The sequence below is a fragment of the Capricornis sumatraensis genome, chromosome 5 (genome assembly GCF_032405125.1).
Source record: "Capricornis sumatraensis isolate serow.1 chromosome 5, serow.2, whole genome shotgun sequence".
NCBI lineage: Eukaryota > Metazoa > Chordata > Mammalia > Artiodactyla > Bovidae > Capricornis > Capricornis sumatraensis.
In genome coordinates this window covers 61,390,622-61,413,092 of record NC_091073.1, presented here as the reverse complement: position 1 = coordinate 61,413,092, position 22,471 = coordinate 61,390,622, and the positions used below count along the sequence as shown (strand labels likewise).

The 22,471-nt window shown below is 39.9% G+C and overlaps 1 protein-coding gene across 1 annotated transcript in view; it reads right to left on the bottom strand.

Moving 5' to 3' along the window:
• DOCK4 (dedicator of cytokinesis 4) overlaps window positions 1–22,471 on the bottom strand; it is a 472,233-nt gene that overhangs the window by 107,946 nt on the left and 341,816 nt on the right. The window contains exons 24-26 of the mRNA XM_068972403.1: window positions 19,497–19,624; window positions 16,313–16,447; window positions 5,923–6,021 (exon numbers count right to left, since the gene is read on the bottom strand). Of these exons, the coding sequence (XP_068828504.1) occupies window positions 5,923–6,021; window positions 16,313–16,447; window positions 19,497–19,624 (362 nt within the window). The remainder of the gene's footprint in view (window positions 1–5,922; window positions 6,022–16,312; window positions 16,448–19,496; window positions 19,625–22,471) is intronic.

Genomic DNA, 22,471 nt, shown 5'->3' with positions numbered 1-22,471 from the left:
ACTACTTAGAAGGTCTGGTGGCTCAGACAGTAAAGCGTCTTCCTGCTGTGCAGGAGACCCGGGTTCAATCCCTGGGTTGGGAAGATCCCCGGAGAAGGAAACGGCAACCCACTCCGGTACTCTTGCCTGGAAAATTCCATGGACTGAGGAGCCTGGTAGGCTACAGTCCATGGTATCACAAAGAGTCGGACACAACTGAGCGACTTCACTTTCACTATGTATCCCACCTACAGTGAATATTTTGTTTAGCTGCAGAAACACTGAGGTGTTTGATTATTCAGTGGACCCTTGACAATACGGGTTTGGGTTGTGCAGACTCACTTATACATTTTTTTTTCAGTAGTTCAGTTCAATTCAGTTCTGTTCAGCCACTCAGTCAGGTTTGACTCTTTGTGAGCCCATGGACTCCAGCACGCCAGGCTTCCCTGTCCATCACCAACTTCCAGAACTTGCTCAAACTCATGTCCATTGAGTCGGTGATGCCATCCAACCATCTCATCCTCTGTTGTCCCGTTCTTCTCCCACCTTCAGTCTTTCCCAGCATCAGGGTCTTTTCAAATGAGTCAGTTCTTTGCATCAGGTGGCCAGAGTATTGGAGTTTCAGCTTTTCAACAGTAAATACCCCAATACTGCACAATCGTAGCCGGTTGAATCAGCGTATGTGGAGCTATAGATACAGAGGAAACAGATAGGTAGGAACCACATACACAGAGGACTGACCGTAGGTTCCATGTGGATTTTCAATTGCATGTTGTTCAAGGGTCAAACTGCAGTTGCTACGGCTAGTACTCCTGGAGATGCTGTGGGTGAGGCTACACAGTACACGTGCCACATTATCTTTCTGGAATAGCAAACATTCTGATTTCTGAAATGCATGTGGTATGAGGACTCTAGGTAAGGGACTGTGGACCACTGCAATCATCTTTGGAAAGTCTTGTAACATAGGTTTCAGTAGCATGAATACAGATATCTGACTTTGAAGAAAATTGAGAACATGAAAAACTTATATGCTAAAAGGTGACATCTGAATTTTTAAAATACAGATGAAAACCAGATGACTAATTAGCCTTTCATAAGATAAATGCCTCCAGCCTGCCTTCACTCCAGTTATTTCCCTTCCAGTCTTACACTGGGCAAGGCATAAGATTAATTAGGTCCCTCCTGCCGCTTTCTTAGGGACTTTCCCTGGTGAGTTAGCACCTTTTTATTTTTAGTGTCTCCCTTTCTACCAGCTCTGATTATTAATATTTCAACATGTCTAAGCTTTCTCCATGATAAATATTCCTCTAATAGCCCAAGTTCTCCTTCAGTAGACACCTTATACTCCTCTTCTTGAAATGCAGTTCACATCCACTACATCTTTTTCTTTTTTAATCCCTCAGTCTATGACACCTTGGCTTCCCACTCTTATCAATGCACTGAAAATGCTCATCAAGTTTACCAAATATCCAATAATTCCATAGTGCATCCAGACAGGTCTTTCTTAATATAAATGTGATCACGTCTGTCCCTTCTTAAAACTCTCCATAGTTTTCCAATGTCTTCATAATAAAGTCTATATATATTCAGAGAGGTTTATGTTTTACAACTCTCTTCTAAACTCTGTAGTCAGTCCATCAATTCACAGATGTTGCCTGAATACCGATAATGTGTTAGGCAAGTTCTGAGCTTGAGGATACAGTGGTGAACCAGCAATAGCTTCAGACTCAAGAAGCTTATGTAACCTAGTAGCTAGGAGTTGGGATATATATAAACAAAAATATTTCAGATTCTAGTAACGGTACAATGGTAGACGTGGTATATCAGGATATCTGGGTGACATTACAGCTGAAAGAAGGAGGCAGCAGAGGATGGGATGTTTAGACAGGCATCACCAACCCAATGGACATGAATCTGAGCAAACTCCGGGAGAGAGTGAAGGACAGAGGAGCCTGGTGTGCTGCAGCCCACTGGGTCACAAAGAATCAGACACAGCTTCGCTACTGAGCAACAACATAGTTGAGAGAGCTGAATGTCTTAGCCAAACATGGCCAGCACACGCCTACTCAGTTTTCAGCCAAGACTTCCTTTGGCAAGTTTTCCTCTAGCCTTGAGTTTGGGCTGGCTGCCCTAGATGCTCTGAAGCACTGTGTGTTGACTCTGTGTCTTCACCACTCTCATTTGCCTATGTCACTGCCCATGACCTGTTTGATTCCACCCCCAACAGGAACTGGCCTTTTTGCTGCTGGTTACATAACAGCACTGATAGCACTTGGTATGCCTGAATTGCTCAATCAGTATTTCCTAAAGGATAGATGAAGTCATATCATTAAATAATTTTCCTGACCTTAAAGTCCAGTTTTGTTTTGTTTTTAGGCCCCACTATTTGGAAGAGGGACATGTGTCTTTTGAAAAGGTCAATCACATGAAACATTCCACTCATTATTTTCATTTGCTTTATTATTGTTAACATGAATATTAAAGCATAAAACTCAATACCTAGATTAAACAATGCTTTTTTGGCTTATGCTTTTCCACATTTTTTTTTTAAATTCCTAGGCTCTGTGAAAATACATAATCTTTTCCTATATGAATTTTGAAATATGAAGTTATAAACTTCGTAAAACTTAATGATTCCTCAGCTGTATTAAATATTTAACTTGTGATGATAGTTCATAACAGCACAATTATTTTCCTTTTTAATCACATGGATTTCTGTATGTAGAGTAGATAAACTCTAAGATCTATCTATCCATTTAAAATTCTAATCTCAAGATTAAATATTAATACAAGCATGAAAAACATGATATTTTCAGGCTTGGACATATGCTAATCAACTGTCAAATAGATTACACCTGCCCAGATCTATTCTTTGTTTCATATGACTCAGCTTGTAAACTGATCCAAGGAATTGAAAAATTCATCTGAGATCATACAACATTTAAAAGTCAAACAGAAGTGATCCTTATGCACTGTCTATATTAAAACTATGAATATTGCTCTGAGACACCATTGTTCAGTCACTAAGTCATGTCCAACAATCTGCGACCCCATGGACTGCAGCACATCAGGTTTCCCTGTTCTTCACTGAGTTTGCTCAAACTCACGTCCAATGAGTCAGATGATGAGTCCATCTCATCCTCTATCGTATCTTTCTCCTCTTGCCCTCAATCCTTCCCAGCATCACGGTCTTTTCCAACGAGTCGGCTCTTTGCAACAGGTGGCCAAAGTATTGGAGCTTCAACTTCAGCACCAGTCCTTCCAATGAGTATTCAGGACTGATTTCCTTTAGGATTGACTGGTTTGATCTCCCTGCTGTCCAAGGGACTCTCAAGAGTCTTCTCCAGCACCACAGTTCAGAAGCATCAATTCTTCAGTGCTCAGTCTTCTTTATGGTCCAACTCTCACATCTATACATGACTACTGGAAAAACCATAGCTTTGACTATATGGACCTTTGTCAGCAAAGTGATCTCTCTATTCTTTAATACACTGTCTAAGTTTTCCATAGTTTTTCTTCCAAGAAGCAAGCATCTTTTAATTTCATGGCTGCAGTCCCCATCTGCAGTAATTCTGGTGCCCCCCAAAATGAAATCTGACACTGTTTCCACTTTTTCCCTAACCATTGACACCATGAAGGCTTCTAATCATGCAATTCTTACAGCGTAACTATATCCACTGTCTTATAGTTCTTTATCCCTCAGTGATAGGGACAGAGGAGGAAAATTAAATAGTTTAGAAATCTCACTAGAGGATTAAAGACAAACAGAATTTTTAAAGGGTTTGTGAGACTGTTATAGGCTGCTGCTAAGTCACTTCAGTCATGTGTGACTCTGTGCAACCCCAGAGACGGCAGCCCTCCAGGCTCCCCCGTCCCTGGGATTCTCCAGGCAAGAACACTGGAGTGGGTTGCCATTTCCTTCTCTAATGCATGCAAGTGAAAAGTGAAAGTGAAGTCACTCAGTCGTGTCCAACTCTTAGCAACCCCATGGACTGCAGCCTACCAGGCTCCTCCGCCCATGGGATTTTTTTTCCAGGCAAGAGTACTGGAGTGGGGTGCCATTGCTAATCACTCAAAAAAAAAGACAGTAATCTAGCAACAATCTATACCACCTTTAAGGAAGATCAGGTGCATTCAGGTGCAAGGCACACTCGACTTGTGAACAAGTCGTGATAGTTAAAACACAAGACAATAGATACGTTACACGAAGTCAGGAAATTGATGGTCTTTGAAGAGCAGCATTTCTGTATGTAGTCAAGACAGGAATACAGGTGAAAGGGGAAAGAAAATATTTGAAAGAGGATATTATATCAAAATCTGAGATGAATTACTATATTTTAGTATATGTTAACACCCTTTTGCCAGAGAAGGCAATGGCAACCCACTCCAGTACTCTTTCCTGGAAAATCCCATGGACGGAGGAGCCTGGTAGGCTGCAGTCCCTGGGGTCGCTGCGAGTCAGACATGACTGAGTGGCTTCGCTTTCACTTTTCACTTGCATGCATTGGAGAAGGAAATGGCAACCCACTCCAGTGTTCTTGCCCGGAGAATCCCAGGGCCAGTGAAGCCTGGTGGGCTGCCGTCTATGGAGTCACACAGAGTTGGACTGAAGTGACGCAGCAGCAGCAGCAGCAGCAGCAGCAGCAGCAGCAGCAGCAGCAGCAGCAGCACCCTTTTGCTCATCTACATGTGACTTAAATAGCGCCATGACAGTCTCAGAGCACACGGGGTTCAAAGGCAGAACTGATGATGTAAAACCTTTATATCTACTCCCAAATGAGGAAGAAGATGGTCTTTTCCCCACTTTTTCTTTGATTACAAAAAATGTAGCCCTCTTTGTTCTTGGAGTTGCACCCTTGCTGGCCCACCTGTATCTCTCATAAGCGTTTTATGCTAATGAACTCTGTTTGCCTATCACTTCACCTCTTGCTGGAATTCTTTCTGTGACCAAAGAACCTGAGCTTCAGTAAGTTCAGGTGAGAAGGTGAGCAGTTTTAATAGGAAAGAAGGGTTTTGAGTCCCCTCCTAAGTTAGAGATTGTGGGTTCAAGTCCCATCTGAGAAGGAGGGTGGTTTCACCAGCACTAGAGAAACCCTTCCATTTTGATGGTTTATGTATGGAAACTGTCTGGAAACTGAAGCAATGGAAGAGAAATAAACATAATTAGTGACAGATGACAGATCATTCCTATGACTGAGGACAATCAACTTCTAAGATTTTAGTGAACACCATAAAGGAAGCGTTGTTGTTGTTTAGTTGCCATCTGTATACAACTCTTTGCGACCCCATGGACTGCAGCACACCAGCAAGCCTTAAAGGAAGGAAGCAATAAGGTTCCCTAAATCTTAGCAAAGATCAGACTTTTACAAACCAGACATCAATATTTTCTATTTAATGTTAGACTGTCAGAGTAGCACAGCATAGTGATTAGACTACAGCCTGGAGAGAATATCAAATATAAACTCTGCCTCCATAGTCAGAATGTTGTAGCCAGAACTTCTCACTGTGGCTTTAGCAGGATGAAATCAGCTAAAATACATTCTCCCTTATTCTATATTAAAGTTATTTCTATTAAGATAATATATTTCTATTAAGATAATATATTCTTATTTTCTATTAAGGCAACATCACCACTACTAGACTTAGTCTACTGGATTTTGTCTCATTAGTTTTGTTACTCTATTTCTAGGTTACTTTATTGGACTTTGATGATAGATGTTTCAAATCGTCTACGCTTATCCAAAATAAGAGTTAACTTCTTGGCTTGGGTACAGAAATTTTAGAGTCAATTTACAGAAGAGCAAATCTGTGGATAAATCTGATAAAAAACAGAATTTAATGGAATCAGATAAAGCAACGGTCCAAAAATTTTCTGAATGATGATAAATAAGAAAAAGAGAAACTAAAAAGATATACTAAAGAACACGGTATAATGTCACTTACCCTTAGTTCTTCTTTTGTATTGAAACTATCAAGAAGCTGCTGATAATGTCTATCTGTCATTTGCCGTAATAGGGACAGGAGACAAGCAACAAACTCCCCCTAATGAAAAAAAAGAGCAAGCATATTTTTTTAGCAAGTACATAAAACAACATCAACAACTTAACTTTCAACTCTCAAAGTGCTCTCAAATAGAACACTGGAAGAAAAAACCCCACTATGATTCAAATTTACCCTATGATATTGTTTGTCTTAATCTAAATTAACCATGATATTACAGTCAAAATTTCTCCCTGTGATGATGATCATTTACTCGGTACACATGCATTTTATAATTTAGAGTGTTTTGTTTTTTTTTTAACTTAGGTGGAAGCTTTTCAGTAGGGCAGTAACTACATACACTTAAAGAAGGTGAGGCAATGAGGCTTCTGACTATTTATTAAGCATTTACTGTGCCTCGGTTCATTATATCATTTAAGCCTCATATCAGTGTTATAAGGTAGGGAATATAATACTAATTTTTTTCTTTCCTTTTTTTAATTGTAGTTGATTACAATGTTGTATTAATTTCTGCTGTACAGCGTAGGGAATACTAATTGAAATAAAGTAAAATATAGGTTTGGTGGGCTAAAAAGAATTGGCAGAATTGGAGTTATTTCCAGCTTTTTATACTCCAAGCTCTTCCTATAATTTCCTGCTCAATATTTGAATTCCTATGATCTTCTCCAGCTCATTAGAGGGCCTATCAGCTCACTTGCTGGGTGTAGAGAAAGCCATACACAGCATAATGTTGGTTTCAATCTCCTTTTAAGACCAGTTAATTTTTAAAAATTTTATTGAAATAGAGTTGATTTACAACGTATTAATTTCTGTTGTACAGCAAAGTGATTGTTACATAGAATGTATAAACATCTTTTTTCATATTATTTTCCATTATGGCTTATCACAGGACATTGAAGATAGTCCACTGTGCTATACAGGAGGACAATTTGTTTATCTATCCTGTATATACTACTTTGTATCTGCTAACCCCAAATTCCCAATCCATCCCTCCTCTTTCACCCCCATTTCCCTCAGCAACCATAAGTCTAAGAACAGTCAAAGTTAATTGTGATTCTTTTGTGCTTGGGTGCTATGCAACTGACTCCTATAAAATCCAAATCTTAAAAATTAATAATGAAAAGAAAAAAAAAGTATAACATCCATAGATTTGAGGCCTTATAAAATTGTTATCAGGCTTCCCTGGTGACTCAGAGGGAAAATAATCTGCCCACCAAAGCAGGAGACACAGGAGATATGGGTGGGTTAGATCTCTTGGTTAGGAAGATCTGCTGGAGAAGGAAATGGCAACACACTCCAGCACTCTTGCCTGGAAAATCCAATGGACAGAAGAGATCAGAGGGCTTCAGTCCATGGGGTCACAAAGAGTCAGACATAACTTAGTGACTGAGCACACACACACACACACACACACACAATCATTATTGCTGCATTTTCTGATGCATTTCTAACAAAATATTTGTTTTCAATGAAACTTTTGCTCAGCAAAGAATTTACCTACTTAAGTATAACAGGAAAAGGAGTACGTCAAGGCTATATATTGTCACCCTGCTTATTTAACTTATATGCAGAGTACATCATGAGAAACACTGGGCTGGATGAAGCACAAGCTGGAATAAGATTGTCGGGAGAAATATCAATCACCTCAGATATGCAGATGACACCACCCTTATGGCAGAAAGTGAAGAGGAACTAAAAAGCCTCTTGATGAAAGTGAAAGAGGAGAATGAAGAAGTTAGCTTAAAGCTCAACATTCAGAAAACGAAGATCATGGCATCTGGTCCCATCACTTCATGGGAAATAGATGGGGAAACAGTGGAAACAGTGTCAGACTTTATTTTGGGGGGCTCCAAAATCACTGCAGATGGTCACTGCAACCATGAAATTAAAAGATGCTTGCTCCTTGTAAGGAAAGTTATGACCAACCTAGACAGCATATTCAAAAGCAGAGACATTACTTTGTCAACAAAGGTCCGTCTAGTCAAGGCTATGGTTTTTCCAGTGGTCATGTATGGATGTGAGAGTTGGACTGTGAAGAAAGCTGAGCACCAAAGAATTGATGCTTTTGAACTGTGGTGTTGGAGAAGACTCTTGAGTGTCCCTTGGACTGCCAGGAGATCCAACCAGTCCATCCTAAAGGAGATCAGTCCTGGGAGTTCACTGGAAGGCCTGATACTAAAGTTGAATCTCCAGTACTTTGTCCACCTGATACGAAGAACTGACTCATTAGAAAAGACCCTGATGCTGGGAAAGATTGAAGGCAGCAGGAGAAGGGGACGACAGGGGATGAGATGGCTGGATGGCATCACTGACTCGATGGACATGAGTTTGAGTGAACTCTGGGAGTTGGTGATGGACAGGGAGGCCTGGCGTGCTATGATTCATGGAGTCTCAAAGAGCCGGACACGACTTAGCAACTGAACTGAACTGAAGTACATTTAAAACAGTATAAGCACAATAAAAGAGGTAACCAGTGGTAAGTGAATATGGATTTAGAGAAATGCAGTTTAATCGGGAATTGGATTCTTTGAGTTTACATGGGAAAATATTATAGACTCATATGTACAACTCTAGACTAAAAGCTCAGAGAAGTGGAATTTACCAATAGCAGTAGCTAAGTCAAGACAGTCAAAGCCACTGAGACCACGGGAGCCCTAAGGATGCTACGTTATGGCCATGTTAGTGGTAAAGAATCTACCTGCCAATGCAGGTGATGCAAGAGATGCAGGTTTAATCCCTGGGTTGAGAATATCCCCTGGAGGAGGATATGGCAACCCACTCCAGTATTCTTAACTGGAAAATTCCATGGACGGAGGAGCCTAGTGGACTATAGACCACTGGCTTGCAAGAGTCAGACATGTCTGAGTGACTGAGTGCATGCCCGCACACACATCACATGCACACACACACACACATGGTACCAAGAGATGTAAGTTGACTCTTTGCATGTGTGTAGTAATTTGAAACACACAGATATGACAAATTAATATTTCTACACACTTTTTAGGGCAAATATTTAAGAGCTCACCAGTATGGGTTAGCAGAAATACCCTCTAAGCTCAATATATTACTTTGTTAATGTCTGCACTTTTTAGCTGCTCTTATGTCTCAACCTGAAAACACAAATCTAGTTAGTGGAAATGCATTCAATTTTTCATCTTTGGTTTTTCTACATCTTAACCACACTATCTCCAATGTACCTACAAGATTAACATTCTTAGACTATTTATTTCAACATACATTCTGTCTATGAATAGTGATATATCTTAAATGACATTATTTTTAATGATTTTAGTAAATCATAAAAATTACTCAAAAATGAGAAGATTTTCATTAAATGTTTGCAGTCATTGTACTAAGAGAATCTCTTTCTGAATCCATATTATTGACTATTTCTCTCTGTCACATCCGGTTTAGGCCCAATGCAAACAACTTGTCATGCTAATCTCTCGTCCTGGCACATTTAAGACATGTTGTCAATTCCAATATCTACCTTACAATGTCATTTTATTTATTCACTTCATCAGTTTAGGAACATTTAACCATGTTAAAAGGCCGAGATGTCCAATATTTCACTGACATATTTTTCACCTGTAATTTTAAGAGACTTTAAGTGTCTGCATGAAAGCCATAGACTCATAATTTGTTAAAAATAAAAAATTATTGTTGGCCAAGGTTCAATTCATATTAATGTTGGAATTTAAGTAGAAATCACCTTTAGCAAGAACTCCACGCCACAGTGGTTGCATCCATATTACAACTAGATTGAGTATAATGGCCATTTCCACCAGCACTTGGGAATAAGATTAGTAGATGGCTATAAGGTCTTCAAGAAACCTTCCATTATATACACCCAAATTTCCCCCAGAATTCCCCCTTACAGAATTCTGCCTTCTTCTTCCCTCAAACACAGTCCATAGCACACAGAAACTTTAGGCAAATGTAGAGCTATGTCTTAGACATGGCTCCTGCTGAACTGAGTCACCCACACTATAAATGGTGCTGAACAGAACTATGCACACAGATGCATTTGCCAACGGTAAGGAACTCTGGAGTCCAATAGTTGTGGGGGTGAACAAATGGCCATATATGCCTCTTTATAAAATCTGCTTCCATGTACAATGAGATGTTTGAAAGGAACTGATTACAATGGTGCTCTGCTGCTGCTGCTAAGTCGCTTCAGTCATGTCCGACTCTGTGCGACCCCAGAGACGGCAGCCAACCAGGCTTCCCCATCCCTGGGATTCCCCAGGCAGGAACACTGGAGTGGGTTGCCATTTCCTTCTCCAATGCGTGAAAGTGAAAAGTGAAAGTGAAGTCGCTCAGTCGTGTCCGACTCTTACCCACCCCATGGACTGCGGCCCACCAGGCTCCTCCGTCCATGGGATTTTCCAGGCAAGAGTGCTGCAGTGGGGTGCCATTGCCTTCTCCGACAATGGTGCTCTACTCTCCCCCGACTCCCCCAACTAGTGAGAGTATTTTAAAGCTTAAACAGCAGTTGGTAGAAGAACAAAAAGTACAACCCATTTAGATGGTAAAAATAAGGCTACTGTTATCCGGAGTTATGACAGGAGTGGGAGCCAGTCGCCCTGTTGGTGTTACCAGGAGACAGGGTGAAGACGTGGCACTTGCAGAGAGCTGAAACACTTCACCATGGCACACGGTGGCACCGGCTTTTTACCCACAGCATGTCTGCTTATGGTGGGCACTTTTTCTGTAAACACAGAAAGGTGTCAGGGTAGGACTGCCATGGAAAAGCTCCCTATTCAGAGAGCCTGTTCTCTAATTCAGAAAGAGGAAGAAATTAGGTCTTCAGTGCCCAGAGAAATAACCTTGCCAATGATCAGGACCTATTTCTCACCTTAGAATTAGTTAAAAAATAAGTAGCTCTCTAAGGGCCTTTCCTGGTGGCTCAGCAGTAAAAAATCTGCCTGCCAATGCAGTAGATGCAGGTTCAATCCCTGGGTCAGGAAAATCCCCTGGAGAAGGAAACAGCAAGCCATTACGGTATTCTCGCCTGGAAAATCCCAAGGACAGAGGACCTGGAGGGCTACAGTCCGTTGGGTCACGAGTCGGACACGACTTAGCAACTGAACAACAATAAACAACAACAACAATAAAGCAGCTCTTATAGGAAACTGCCTTCAGCAGGAAGCTCCTTTTCCTTGTCACTTTAGCAGAGATACACTATAACTAACTTTTAATCCAGGCACCCTCATGTTCTACTCATCCCTAGCCCAACACACCTTTCAAATCTTTTAATCACACAATACTATGCCTAACTGGTCCATTCTTTCTGTAGATCAAAGAAGTAGAAATGAAGAATAAGTAATGAACAAATGACCAGATCTCTTTTCTAGCTTTCCTTTCAGTAATCTGAACAAAATGTGTGACCGAACTGTATGAACAAGATAACACCTAAAGGACGATCACAAGGGTTGGACAAATCTGCACACAGTTGAAGAATGGTGGTGATTCTGACACCCTATCTCAATGATGAACTGAGGTTACTTCCTTGTTTCTTTTAAAAGGTTTTGTTGCTGAGCAGAATCTTTGGAGGTGGTTTTACAGGATGCTGAGTTCATCATCTCCCCAGATGGCTGGCATTTTGATTAAACGCATCTTTCTTTTCTACCATTTGTGAGTGTGTAATTGATCTTATAAATGGGAAGCAGCTGAACTCAATTCATTCAATAACAATAACAACATAGATATTACTTCTACAATAATAATAATATTATGGACTGGTGTTGCTACCACAATTACTAATGGCTAAAATGTACTGATATTGTTTAAACACTTCTATAGATTTGATGAAACCCTCAAACTCATGTTGAGATAAGTACAATTACTTTCTCAGTTTTAAAGGCAATTAAACAGAAGCTTGCCCAAGAGCATGTACAGGTAATCAAAGGGCAGAGTAGGATTCAGACAAGGTCTGCCTGAGGACTTGAAAAAAAAAACCTATCTTGAAGCATAAAATCTATAAAATCTAAGATACCAAATTATTTAAGTGCACATTCCTTGCAAATTTCATCCCACATACCCAGAGTTTGGTTTGGTACATGGCAAGGGCCACAAAACAGCTATGTGCGGGAAAGGTTTCACTTTATGTGATTTTCCTAAAATTGTAGCAAACCAGACAAACCCTGTCTGCCCAAACCCACCAATGAGCATCACTCACTGCCTTCTCAAGTCTCTTAATTTGCACTGATTATTATACTGTGAGGACTTCCCAGGGGACTCACTGGTAAAGAATGCACCTGCCAAGGAGGAGACATGGGTTCGATTCCTGGGTGGGGAAGATCCCCTGGAGGAGGAAACGGCAACCCACTCCAGTATTCTTGCTGGGGAAATCCTATGGACAGAGGAGCCTAGAGGGCTACAGTCCAAGGGGTTGCAAAGAGTCGGACACAACTGAGCAACTGAACTACAACATTACACTGTGAAGACCTACAGGTCATGCATGGCCCAGAAAAATTTGACAGTTTCAACCCTGTTGATAGATACAAAGTAGTTTGACAAAGTGTTTTAGCTTTTGACCTTGGGAAGTCTTTGACCACATGGAGCATTTCCTGTGATTTTGTTTGGTCGGCCATTATAATTTTAGGACTGTGTTGGAGCTGTATTGCCAGGAAGCAGTTGAAATGTCCCCAGCAAAACCAAAATGAAGGAGACTTTCTTCTGCTTTTGGGAAGCTGGAGTATATATGTTTTTCCCAATTCCTTCTGCCAAGTACAACAAAAACCCCTCCATTATATATAAAACAAACAAGATGACTCTGGAAAGTGGAAAGAGAACAGGCCTGCTAGAGACCTCAGACCCAAGGAAGGACAGGGTGCAGTGTTCTCTGGGTTTTCTTTTTGCCTCCGATATCCTGCCCCTGGAGTTGAAGAAGCTGGCCTCCCTGAAGTAACAGTAATTGCAACAGTCTCCCTAGCCACCCCCCACCCCTGCCTCCGCTCGGCACCTTCCAGAAAGCCTGCTCTCTTAAGCCAAAGCACCAGGAAAGGGTAAGTTTAACAAGACAAAACTTTTATCAGTTACTTCTCTACTGTAGCTCAACATCACAAAAATTCTGGCTGTTTTCAAACCTACAAGAGCCAAATGGGGAGTCCAGGTTTCCCTCTTTTCAAGGCTGTGACGGGACACCCCAACATCTGTCTCCAGAATGGAGAGTCAAAAGGGGGCAGGTATTTTCATGACCACTCGTCTGTCAGTGAAGCCAAGATAAGGAGCCTGGATTTCTGCCTGCAACTGCCCATCGTGAATTGGCATCCTAACCCATTCCTTGCTAAGTGTTGTCACATAAAGCCATGTGAAAGAGAAGGTTTAAATAAGATCTGGAGTCTTATAATACAAAAATGTCCAGATTTCAACTGAAAATCACTCGTCACACAAAAACCCAAGAAGATCTCAAACTGAATGAAAAACGACAAGAGATGTCAACACTGAGATAATAGAGATGTTAAAATTATCTGACACAATGAATATAAAAATCAACTCAAAATGGTTCACAGACTTTAATGTGACATATAAAACTATAATACTTTTAGGGAAAAAGAAAAAAAAACCTAGGAGATAACCTTCAGAATATAGAGCTAGACAAAAAGATTTCTTAAACTTGACATCAAAAGCACGATCCATCAAAGGAAAAATTGATAAACTGGACTTTATCAAAATTAAAAACTTTTTCTCTACAACAAAAAGACCCTGTTAAAAGGATGAAAAAACAAGCTACAGAGTGGGATAAAATATTTGTAAACGACATATTCAACCAAGGAGAGCAATCCAATTAGAAAAAGGAGAAAAGACATAAAAAGACATTCCACTGAAAGCAATAGATAGATGGCAAAAAAAGTATGTGAAAAGATGTTTGGCCTCATTAATCGTTAGGGAAATGCAAGTCAAAACCATGATAAGCTACCACTGCCCACCTATCAGAGTGTCCCCATCCTTCCCCACTCCCCAAAGCAACAACACTAAATGCTTATGAGGTTCTGAGAAACTGGGTCATTCATTATACACTGCATATATGAGAATGTAAAGTTATACACCCATTATGGAAATAGGTAGGGCCATTTATTAAAGACCAAAATAGGCAACTACCATACAATCCAGCAACCATACTCCTGGGACTATTTATCCTAGAGAAATGAAGACTTATGCTTATATAAAAACTGGCATGCAAATGTCTATAGTAGCTTTGTTAGTAACAGCCAAATTCTGGAAACAAGATGGCCTTTGGTATAGCACATCTACACCATGAAAACTCCTGAGTAATAAAAAGGAACAGATATATATATACACATACACAATGACCTGGATGAATTTCTAGAGGATTAAGCTGAGTTTAAAAAAAAAAAAGCCAATCACAAAAGTTATGTACTGTATGGTTCTACTTGTATAATATTCTTTTTAATAATTTTTTAAAAATCATAGTCGACTTACAACGTTGTACCAATTCTCTGTTGTACAGCAAAGTGACTCAAGTACAGCATTCTTAAAAATGACAAAATAACAAGAAAAGGAGAACAAATTTTTCAGTTGACAGGCTTAAGAAGGAGGTGAAGATGGGAGAGAATTGAGTTTGGCCATAAAAGGGCAAGATAGGGGATTCTTGGGGTGGTGGAATATTCTGCATCTTGACTGCATTACTGTCGATATCCTAGCTGTGATACTGTGCTACAGTTCTGAAAGATGTTAGCATTAGGGAAACTAGATAAAAGGAACATGGAATATCTGTATTATTTTTCACAACTGCATGTGACTCAAATTATCACAAAATAAAAATTTCAGAAAAACATGAGAAGACAGAAAAAAAATTCAAAACAAACTCCTGCAAACTTTCAAACCCACAATGATCTCTAGTGGTTTTAAGAAAAAACAACATGTTTTGAGCATTTACTATGGACCAAAGAGTTGCCAAATACACAAAGCTAACCCCATGAGGTAAGTGGCATTTTACACATGAAATTCCACCAGATCATGAGAATAGCTTGCTCTTCTTTTCTTTAATGAGGCAGTACAACTATTACATATATTAGGAAGTTTTTTCATACAATCTTTAACCTTTGTTTCTTAAATTGAGTAACTTTGCTTCCCAAACCCAGAGCTTGGCAGGAAGAACCAGGTAAATCTCAGCTCTGAAAGCAGAGAAAATAAAATGCAATACAAGATGGCCATCCTTAAAGCATTCAACCCTGGCAGGACAGCCAGGGTGGGCTTTCTATTTTGTTGCTGTTTGTTGTTTATTCCCTAAGTCCTGCCCAACTCTTTTGCGACACCATGGTCTGTACCCCACTCTGTCCATGGGACTTCCCAGACAAGAATACTGCAGTGGGTTGCCGTTTCCTCCTTCAGGGGATCTTCCAGACCCAGGAATCGAACCTGCACCTCCTGGATTGGCAGGTGGGGTTTTTACTACTGAGACACCTGGGAAACCCTCTATTTCTTTACGTGAAAGAAAAAAAAAAAATCTTCATCAGGAGCTAGGCAAACATTCTTATGATAGTGGTTCTATAGTGCATGATTTGTAAAAATAACAGCAAAAGGCCAACATTTTGGTTAATAACCATGAAAACTATAGCATCTACTGCCATTTCTGCAAGTGGTATTTAGAATGTTCTGAATCAGACCTTTAAAGAAAAAAAGCCCACATGGTCAACTGAATGTGAGTTTCAAATGTGAAAATTTGTGTACCCATCCATCCATCTCTCTCTCTCTCTACACATACACATATAAATATATATACAAATAAACTATCACATAATTTATGTCTTAATATTTATAACTCATATTACATTAGATTCATAAAATAGTGGAGCTTGAAGATATCTCAAAATCACCAAGTCAAGCTTCTATAATTTATAGCTAAGGAAACTGACCTCCCCCACCAACCTGCCACCAAATTAAGATCCTTACTAGCCACAGCGAAAAATTCACAATCAAAACTTAGGACCCTTGACTGCTATTGGTCTGTTTCACTGTTCTAACGTTCTCAAGCAATTTGATGAATGAAAAGAGAATGAACAGTTATCAAGGAGACTGAGGATATAGAGCCACAGATTAACTTCAACTGGGCAAAATGGGGGGTGGGGGGGAAACTGGGCCAATTTGGCCTTTCTGCAATTAGAAATATCTTAATCCAAGATCTTTTAACAAACACGCATCTTACTTCCATCCCCTGGTAAAATGAAGGTTTTTACATACATTTGAAATGAACATAGATCATCTCCCAAGTTCAGATTCCCCAGATTCTTACAGCAACCCACCCTCAAAGCAACTGAGGCTTTGACAAGCACAACTCTGCTGTTGTGCACCATGGCCTTACCGTGACATCCTGGAACTGAAGCCTCATGGTGGAGCCAGATGGCTGCGGACGACTGGTGATCTCCAAGATGGTTCTCAGCAGGATGTCCAGCAGGCTGGCCACTATCACATCTATTTCCTCCAGCACAGATTTTTCCTAAAGGAAAAAAAAATAATGTGATCAGGAAACTGTGGCCTAAAATAAGAGTCCTAACAAAGGACTCGAGCTCGTCAGTTCTGGACCTCCCTTAATTTATCTAAGTGAATGACCTTTCATAGAAAACAAAAGGCACAGAGATGTTAACACTTTACCCAAGAGTATGTGGCTCCGCAGTGCAGTGGGAACCTGGGATGCAAGTAAAAAGGTTGGGTGATGGTCTGGAACACACCCCAAACTAATTTGGAACACCAGCTATGCCACTAACTTGGTGTGTGTCTGTCTGTGAGTTAAGTTTGCCTCTATGGGCCTGAGAGTTCACTAAACATCCCCCTTGGTTTTAAGAGTTTGCAATATTTTGATTTCAGATTGTGTTTACATTTACTCTTCTCATCACTGGAGTTGCATGGGTCATTTTCCAAAACTCCTAAGTGCAAATGACTATTCCTATAAAGTGATTTTTCAGTTCAATTCAGTTCAGTGCAGTCGCTCAGTCATGTCCAATTCTTTGTGACCCCATGAGTTGCAGCACACCAGGCTCCCCTGTCCATCACCAACTCCCAGAGTTCACTCAAACTCACGTCCATCGAGTTGGTGATGCCATCCAGCCATCTCATCCTCTGTTGTCCCCTTCTCCTCCTGCCCCCAATCCCTCCCAACATCAGAGTCTTTTCCAATGAGTCAACTCTTCACATGAGGTGGCCAAAGTACTGGAATTTCAGCTTTAGCATCAGTCCTCCCAAAGAACACCCAGGACTGATCTCCTTTAGAATGGACTGGTTGGATCTCCTTGGAGTCCAAGGGACTCTGAAGAGTCTTCTCCAACACCACAGTTCAAAAGCATCAATTCTTCGGTGCTCAGCTTTCTTCACAGTCCAACTCTCACATCCATACATGACCACTGGAAAAACCATAGCCTTGACTAGACGGACCTTTGTTGGCAAAGGAATGTCTCTGCTTTTGAATATGCTGTCTAGGTTGGTCATAACTTTCCTTCCAAGGAGTAAGTGTCTTTTAATTTGATGGCTGCAATCACCATCTGCAGTGATTTTGGAGTCCCCAAAAATACAGTCTGACACTGTTTCCACTGTTTCCCCATCTATTTCCCATGAATGTAAAGATTAGCAAACAGCATTCAATCTGAATGAATGATGTTAGTTACAGACTGGACTTAATGTCAGTGGCCATGGTGGAACTGCTCTCCCAAAGCAAAATGAATACTATCTAAGCCCCAGGACTTGAGAGAGAGCGAGCAAAATTTTCTGCACTGACTAAAAGTACTGGATTTGAGTTCTTATTATACCTGCACCAGGCAAAGGACTATGATGACAAATGCTTTGTGTAGCAAGAAGATTACTTTTGCAAAGAAAACTTTTACAAAGTGTGAGTTTGAAGGACCCTTTTGGCTGGGATTTTATGATAAACTTTCTTACACTGGAAAGAAAACTACTAAAGATTTCTCCCCAGAACAGAGTTTCTGCTCTGACTTCCTTATAAGATAAGTGCAAAAATTGACCAAAACTTCAACAATGAAATAGGAAGAGAAAAAAAAATCATCTGTACTAACACCTGATGTTTTTGGTTTTCTGAGGTAACCTTTTAAACTTACTTCTCACTCTCAGCAATGAGAATTAGCAAAAACATTCTCACTAGGCACGGCTGTACTTTACTGAATTGGGTGTGTAAAAAGCAACGGTCCCTCCTATGCAGGCATCTTGCACCATACTTTCAGACACAGAGTTTCTGGCCTTTTTCTCTCAAGGGCCAACTCTGTTCCCACCAAAGAACCGATGCTTTTGAAATGCGGTGCTGAAGAAGACTCTTGAGAGTCCCTTGGACAGCAAGGAGATCAAACTAGCCAACCTAAAGGAAATCAACCCTGAATACTCATTGGAAGGACTGACGCTGAAGCTGAAGCTCCAATGCTTTGGCCACCTGATGCAAAGAGCCGACTCACTGGAAAAGACCCTGATGCTGGGAAAGAGTGAAGGCAGGAGGAGAAGGGGGTGACAGAGGATGAGATGGTTAGATAAGCATCACTGACTCAATAGACATGAGTCTGAGCAAACTCCGGACGATGGTGAAGGACAGAGGAGCCTGGTGTGCTGCAGTCCATGTGGTCACAAAGAGTTGGACATGATTTAGCAACTGAACAACAACAACTCTTCCCACAGTACTAGAGTCCTGTGTCCAAGACTTCTACTGGAAGCTCATGCCAGCTGGCTGTGGAGCTCTTCAGAAGGGGATCCTAACTCTGAGGGAACGAAAATGGGGAAACGATAGCATGCTAGTAAGTGGGAGGCAGAGAAACAGGCATCCCAACATTCACTGCCAATCCTGCTTTGTAAAAGTTGTTACAGATAAGGCTGCATAGTAAACAGGTGTAAACTGATGGAACTAAACTAGGACATCCTTCGCACATGGACTTCACACCAGACCTCTGAACCATGAGCATGCAGGGGGTTACCCCTGTTTATAAGCAAGCATGCCATTTTTCTCTGTTGACACTGCATCGTCTAATACAAACTGCAATTCCTCAAGAGTCAGGAACATTGACAGGAATTCCTAGAGCCATGACAATGGAGTGATTAGATACCACCAGGCTCCTGGGCCTCTCTTTAGCTTTCACTATGTGTACAGGGCTTGGCCCAAGGCCTGTGGCCGAGCTCTGACCATCATCATCCAGTCTTTCACTGAATGGGCCCAAACAGACTGTCTTTGCAAGCAATAATTTATTCTTGCGAAAGAGGATTTATCAAGATTAAAGACACATGTGGGAGGCTTTGAGATTTCTAATTTTTCTCATTGGGTATTCAGTTCTTTCTTGAAATACAAGTTTAAGACATGCAGGTTATTTGGGGCTACAGCCATCCTACAAGGTTAAAAAAAAGAAATTCCTTCAGAAGAAAAGTAAAAAGTCCAACACAGATGGAAATGAAAACGAGAGTCTCAAAGGATGATTCTTTGGTGTGTTTTCTCAGAAGACTTAAAATTTTCTTTCCAGAAGCCATCTGATGGGCACTATATCCTATAACCTGTGTTTACTTACTGAGCTATTCTTCTTGATGAGACAAAATACGTTGCTAAGTATCCGTGCACACATGATCAGGTCCTTCTGTTCTTGCAAGTGCATGTGGAGGTGATGTAACACGACAGGTAAGAGAATGTACCGGGAATCTGGAAGGAGAAGAAGTATTAGTGTCATATTTAACAGGCCCACGCAAATCTTGTGCAAATCCTTATCTACTCTTTAATTTTAATTGCTAAATTATTAACACATATAGTTAGAAAAGTATTCATTCTACAAAGTTGATACTGAAAAACAGTAGTCCCTTCTCCAACCCATGACTACTGGCCTTTCACTCTTTTATTGAAACAGGTTTGTTTGTTTGTTTGTTTTTACTACCGAATACCTAAATAGCATCCTTTTCTTTCTATCTCCGGACTTTTCATTGAGATGGATCATCGACTCACTTCTTACTACGGTAGATGAGAATTTAGTTTTTTGTTTTGTTTTTTTAACCTCTTTTTCTTCTCTCCAGCCTCTTAAAAGAGTTATATCACAATTTCTGGCTAAATTAACACTTTTCATTTCCTGCTATTCTGATTTCCAACCCTTTCTCCATGATCAGATTTTTGTTTTATTTTTGTTTCTCTTTCTGAAAGCTTTCAGGAAATTATTCCTTCCAATTCAAAACTTCACGATCATAAACTTTGTCATGGCTTTTAAAATCTATAAACTCATGCCCTTTAGTTCTGGGAACTTGCCTTGAATTATTTCTAGTATTATTTCCTTCCTGCTACTGCTAGTTCTTCTCTCCTCTGCCTGGAACTTTGACTACATTCATGTCATGATGATCTTAAACTATCTTCTGCTTTTCTTGAATATTTTTTCATATTTTTGATCTCTAATTTGTCATAAGTATTTGAAATATTAAGGTGATAAGTAATCTAAAAATTGACTTATATGCAGTATATATTCCAAAATTTTGAAAAAGTAACAGTGAATATGCCTGTTGTCCTGAAGGTTTATTTTTCAGTGTGATGTCATGAACACAAAATTACTGCCTATCTTGGGTCCATAATGGGAATTTTATTTATAGGATGTGCCCACTTGCAAATACCCCAGGCCATCCTGCTTGGTTTTCTAAAAGATGTCATCTGTGAAACAATTCAAATGAATTAATTTTGGTTTACAAAAATCTATGTGTCTTATAGACAGCTTGTATAAGCTATAATCCCACCTCACTCATTCAAGGAAAAATGGATAAGCTAAATAACTCTATATCTATTAAAGAAACTCAACTTGCTATTAGGAGTATACAAGGAAAATTCCAGACCCAGGTGGCTTCTATGAGTTCTATGAAGCAATATTTAGAAGAAAGCATATCAAGTCTACATAAATCCTCCCAGAAAATAGAATAAACAAGGTATACAATTAACTCATTTTATGAGGCCAGTATTATCTATCCCAAAATTAGTCAGACATTTTAAGACAAAACTATAGATTTGCTATCTCTCATCAACATAGATGCAAAAGTTCTTATAAAATTTTAGCATAACACACATACAGTGATTAAATAGGTTTATCCTGGGAATGAAAGATTGTTTTAACATTTGAAAGTCAATCAATCATCCTAGAGGAGAACATAGGCAAAACACTCTCCAACATAAATCACAGCAGGATCCTCTATGATTCACTTCCCAGAATACTGGAAATAAAAGCAAAAATAAACAAATGGGATCTAATTAAAATTAAAAGCTTCTGCACAACAAAGGGAACTACAAGCAAGGTGAAAAGACAGCCTTCGGAATGGAAGAAAATAATAGCAAATGAAGCAACTGACAAACAACTAATCTCAAAAATATACAAGCAACTTATGCAGCTCAATTCCAGAAAAATAAACGACCCAATCAAAAAATGGGCCAAAGAACTAAATAGACATTTCTCCAAAGAAGACATACGGATGGCTAACAAACACATGAAAAGATGCTCAACATCACTCATTATCAGAGAAATGCAAATCAAGACCACAATGAGGTACCATTTCACACCAGTCAGAACGGCTGCGATCCAAAAGTCTACAAGCAATAAATGCTGGAGAGGGTGTGGAGAAAAGGGAACCCTCTTACACTGTTGGTGGGAATGCAAACTAGTACAGCCACTATGGAGAACAGTGTGGAGATTCCTTGAAAAACTGCAAATAGAACTGCCTTATGACCCAGCAATCCCACTGCTCAACATGCTCACTAAGGAAACGAGAACTGAAAGAGACACGTGTACCCCAATGTTTATCGCAACACTGTTTATAATAGCCAGGACATGGAAGCAACCTAGATGTCCATCAGCAGACAAATGGATAAGAAAGCTGTGGTACATATACACAATGGAGTATTATTCAGCCATTAAAAAGAATACATTTAAATTAGTTCTAATGAGGCGGATGAAACTGGAGCCAATTATACAGATTGAAGTAAGCCAGAAAGAAAAACACCAATACAGTATACTAACACATACATACGGAATTTAGAAAGATGGTAATGATAACCCTGTATGTGAGACAGCAAAAGAGACACAGATGTATAGAACAGACTTTTGGACTCTGTGGGAGAGGGAGAGGGTGGGATGATTAGGGAGAATGGCATTGAAACATGTATACTATCATGTAAGAAACAAATCACCAGTCTAGGTTAGATACCGGATACAGGATGCTTGGGGCTGGTGCACTGGGATGACCCAGAGAGACGATATGGGGAGGGAGGTGGGAGGGGGGTTCAGGATTGGGAACTCGTGTATACCCATGGCAGATTCATGTCAATGTATAGCAAAACCAATACAATATTGTAAAGTAAAATAAAGTAAAATTTAAAAAAAATTAAAAAAAAGTTTAAGCACAATAAAGCCTAAACGGAATCAGACTGCCAAAAAAAAAAAAAGGAAAGTCAGTCAATCAATGTGATTCACTATATTAGCAGATGCATGAAAAATGTGAAAAATTCAGCATTCATTAATGATAAAAGGTG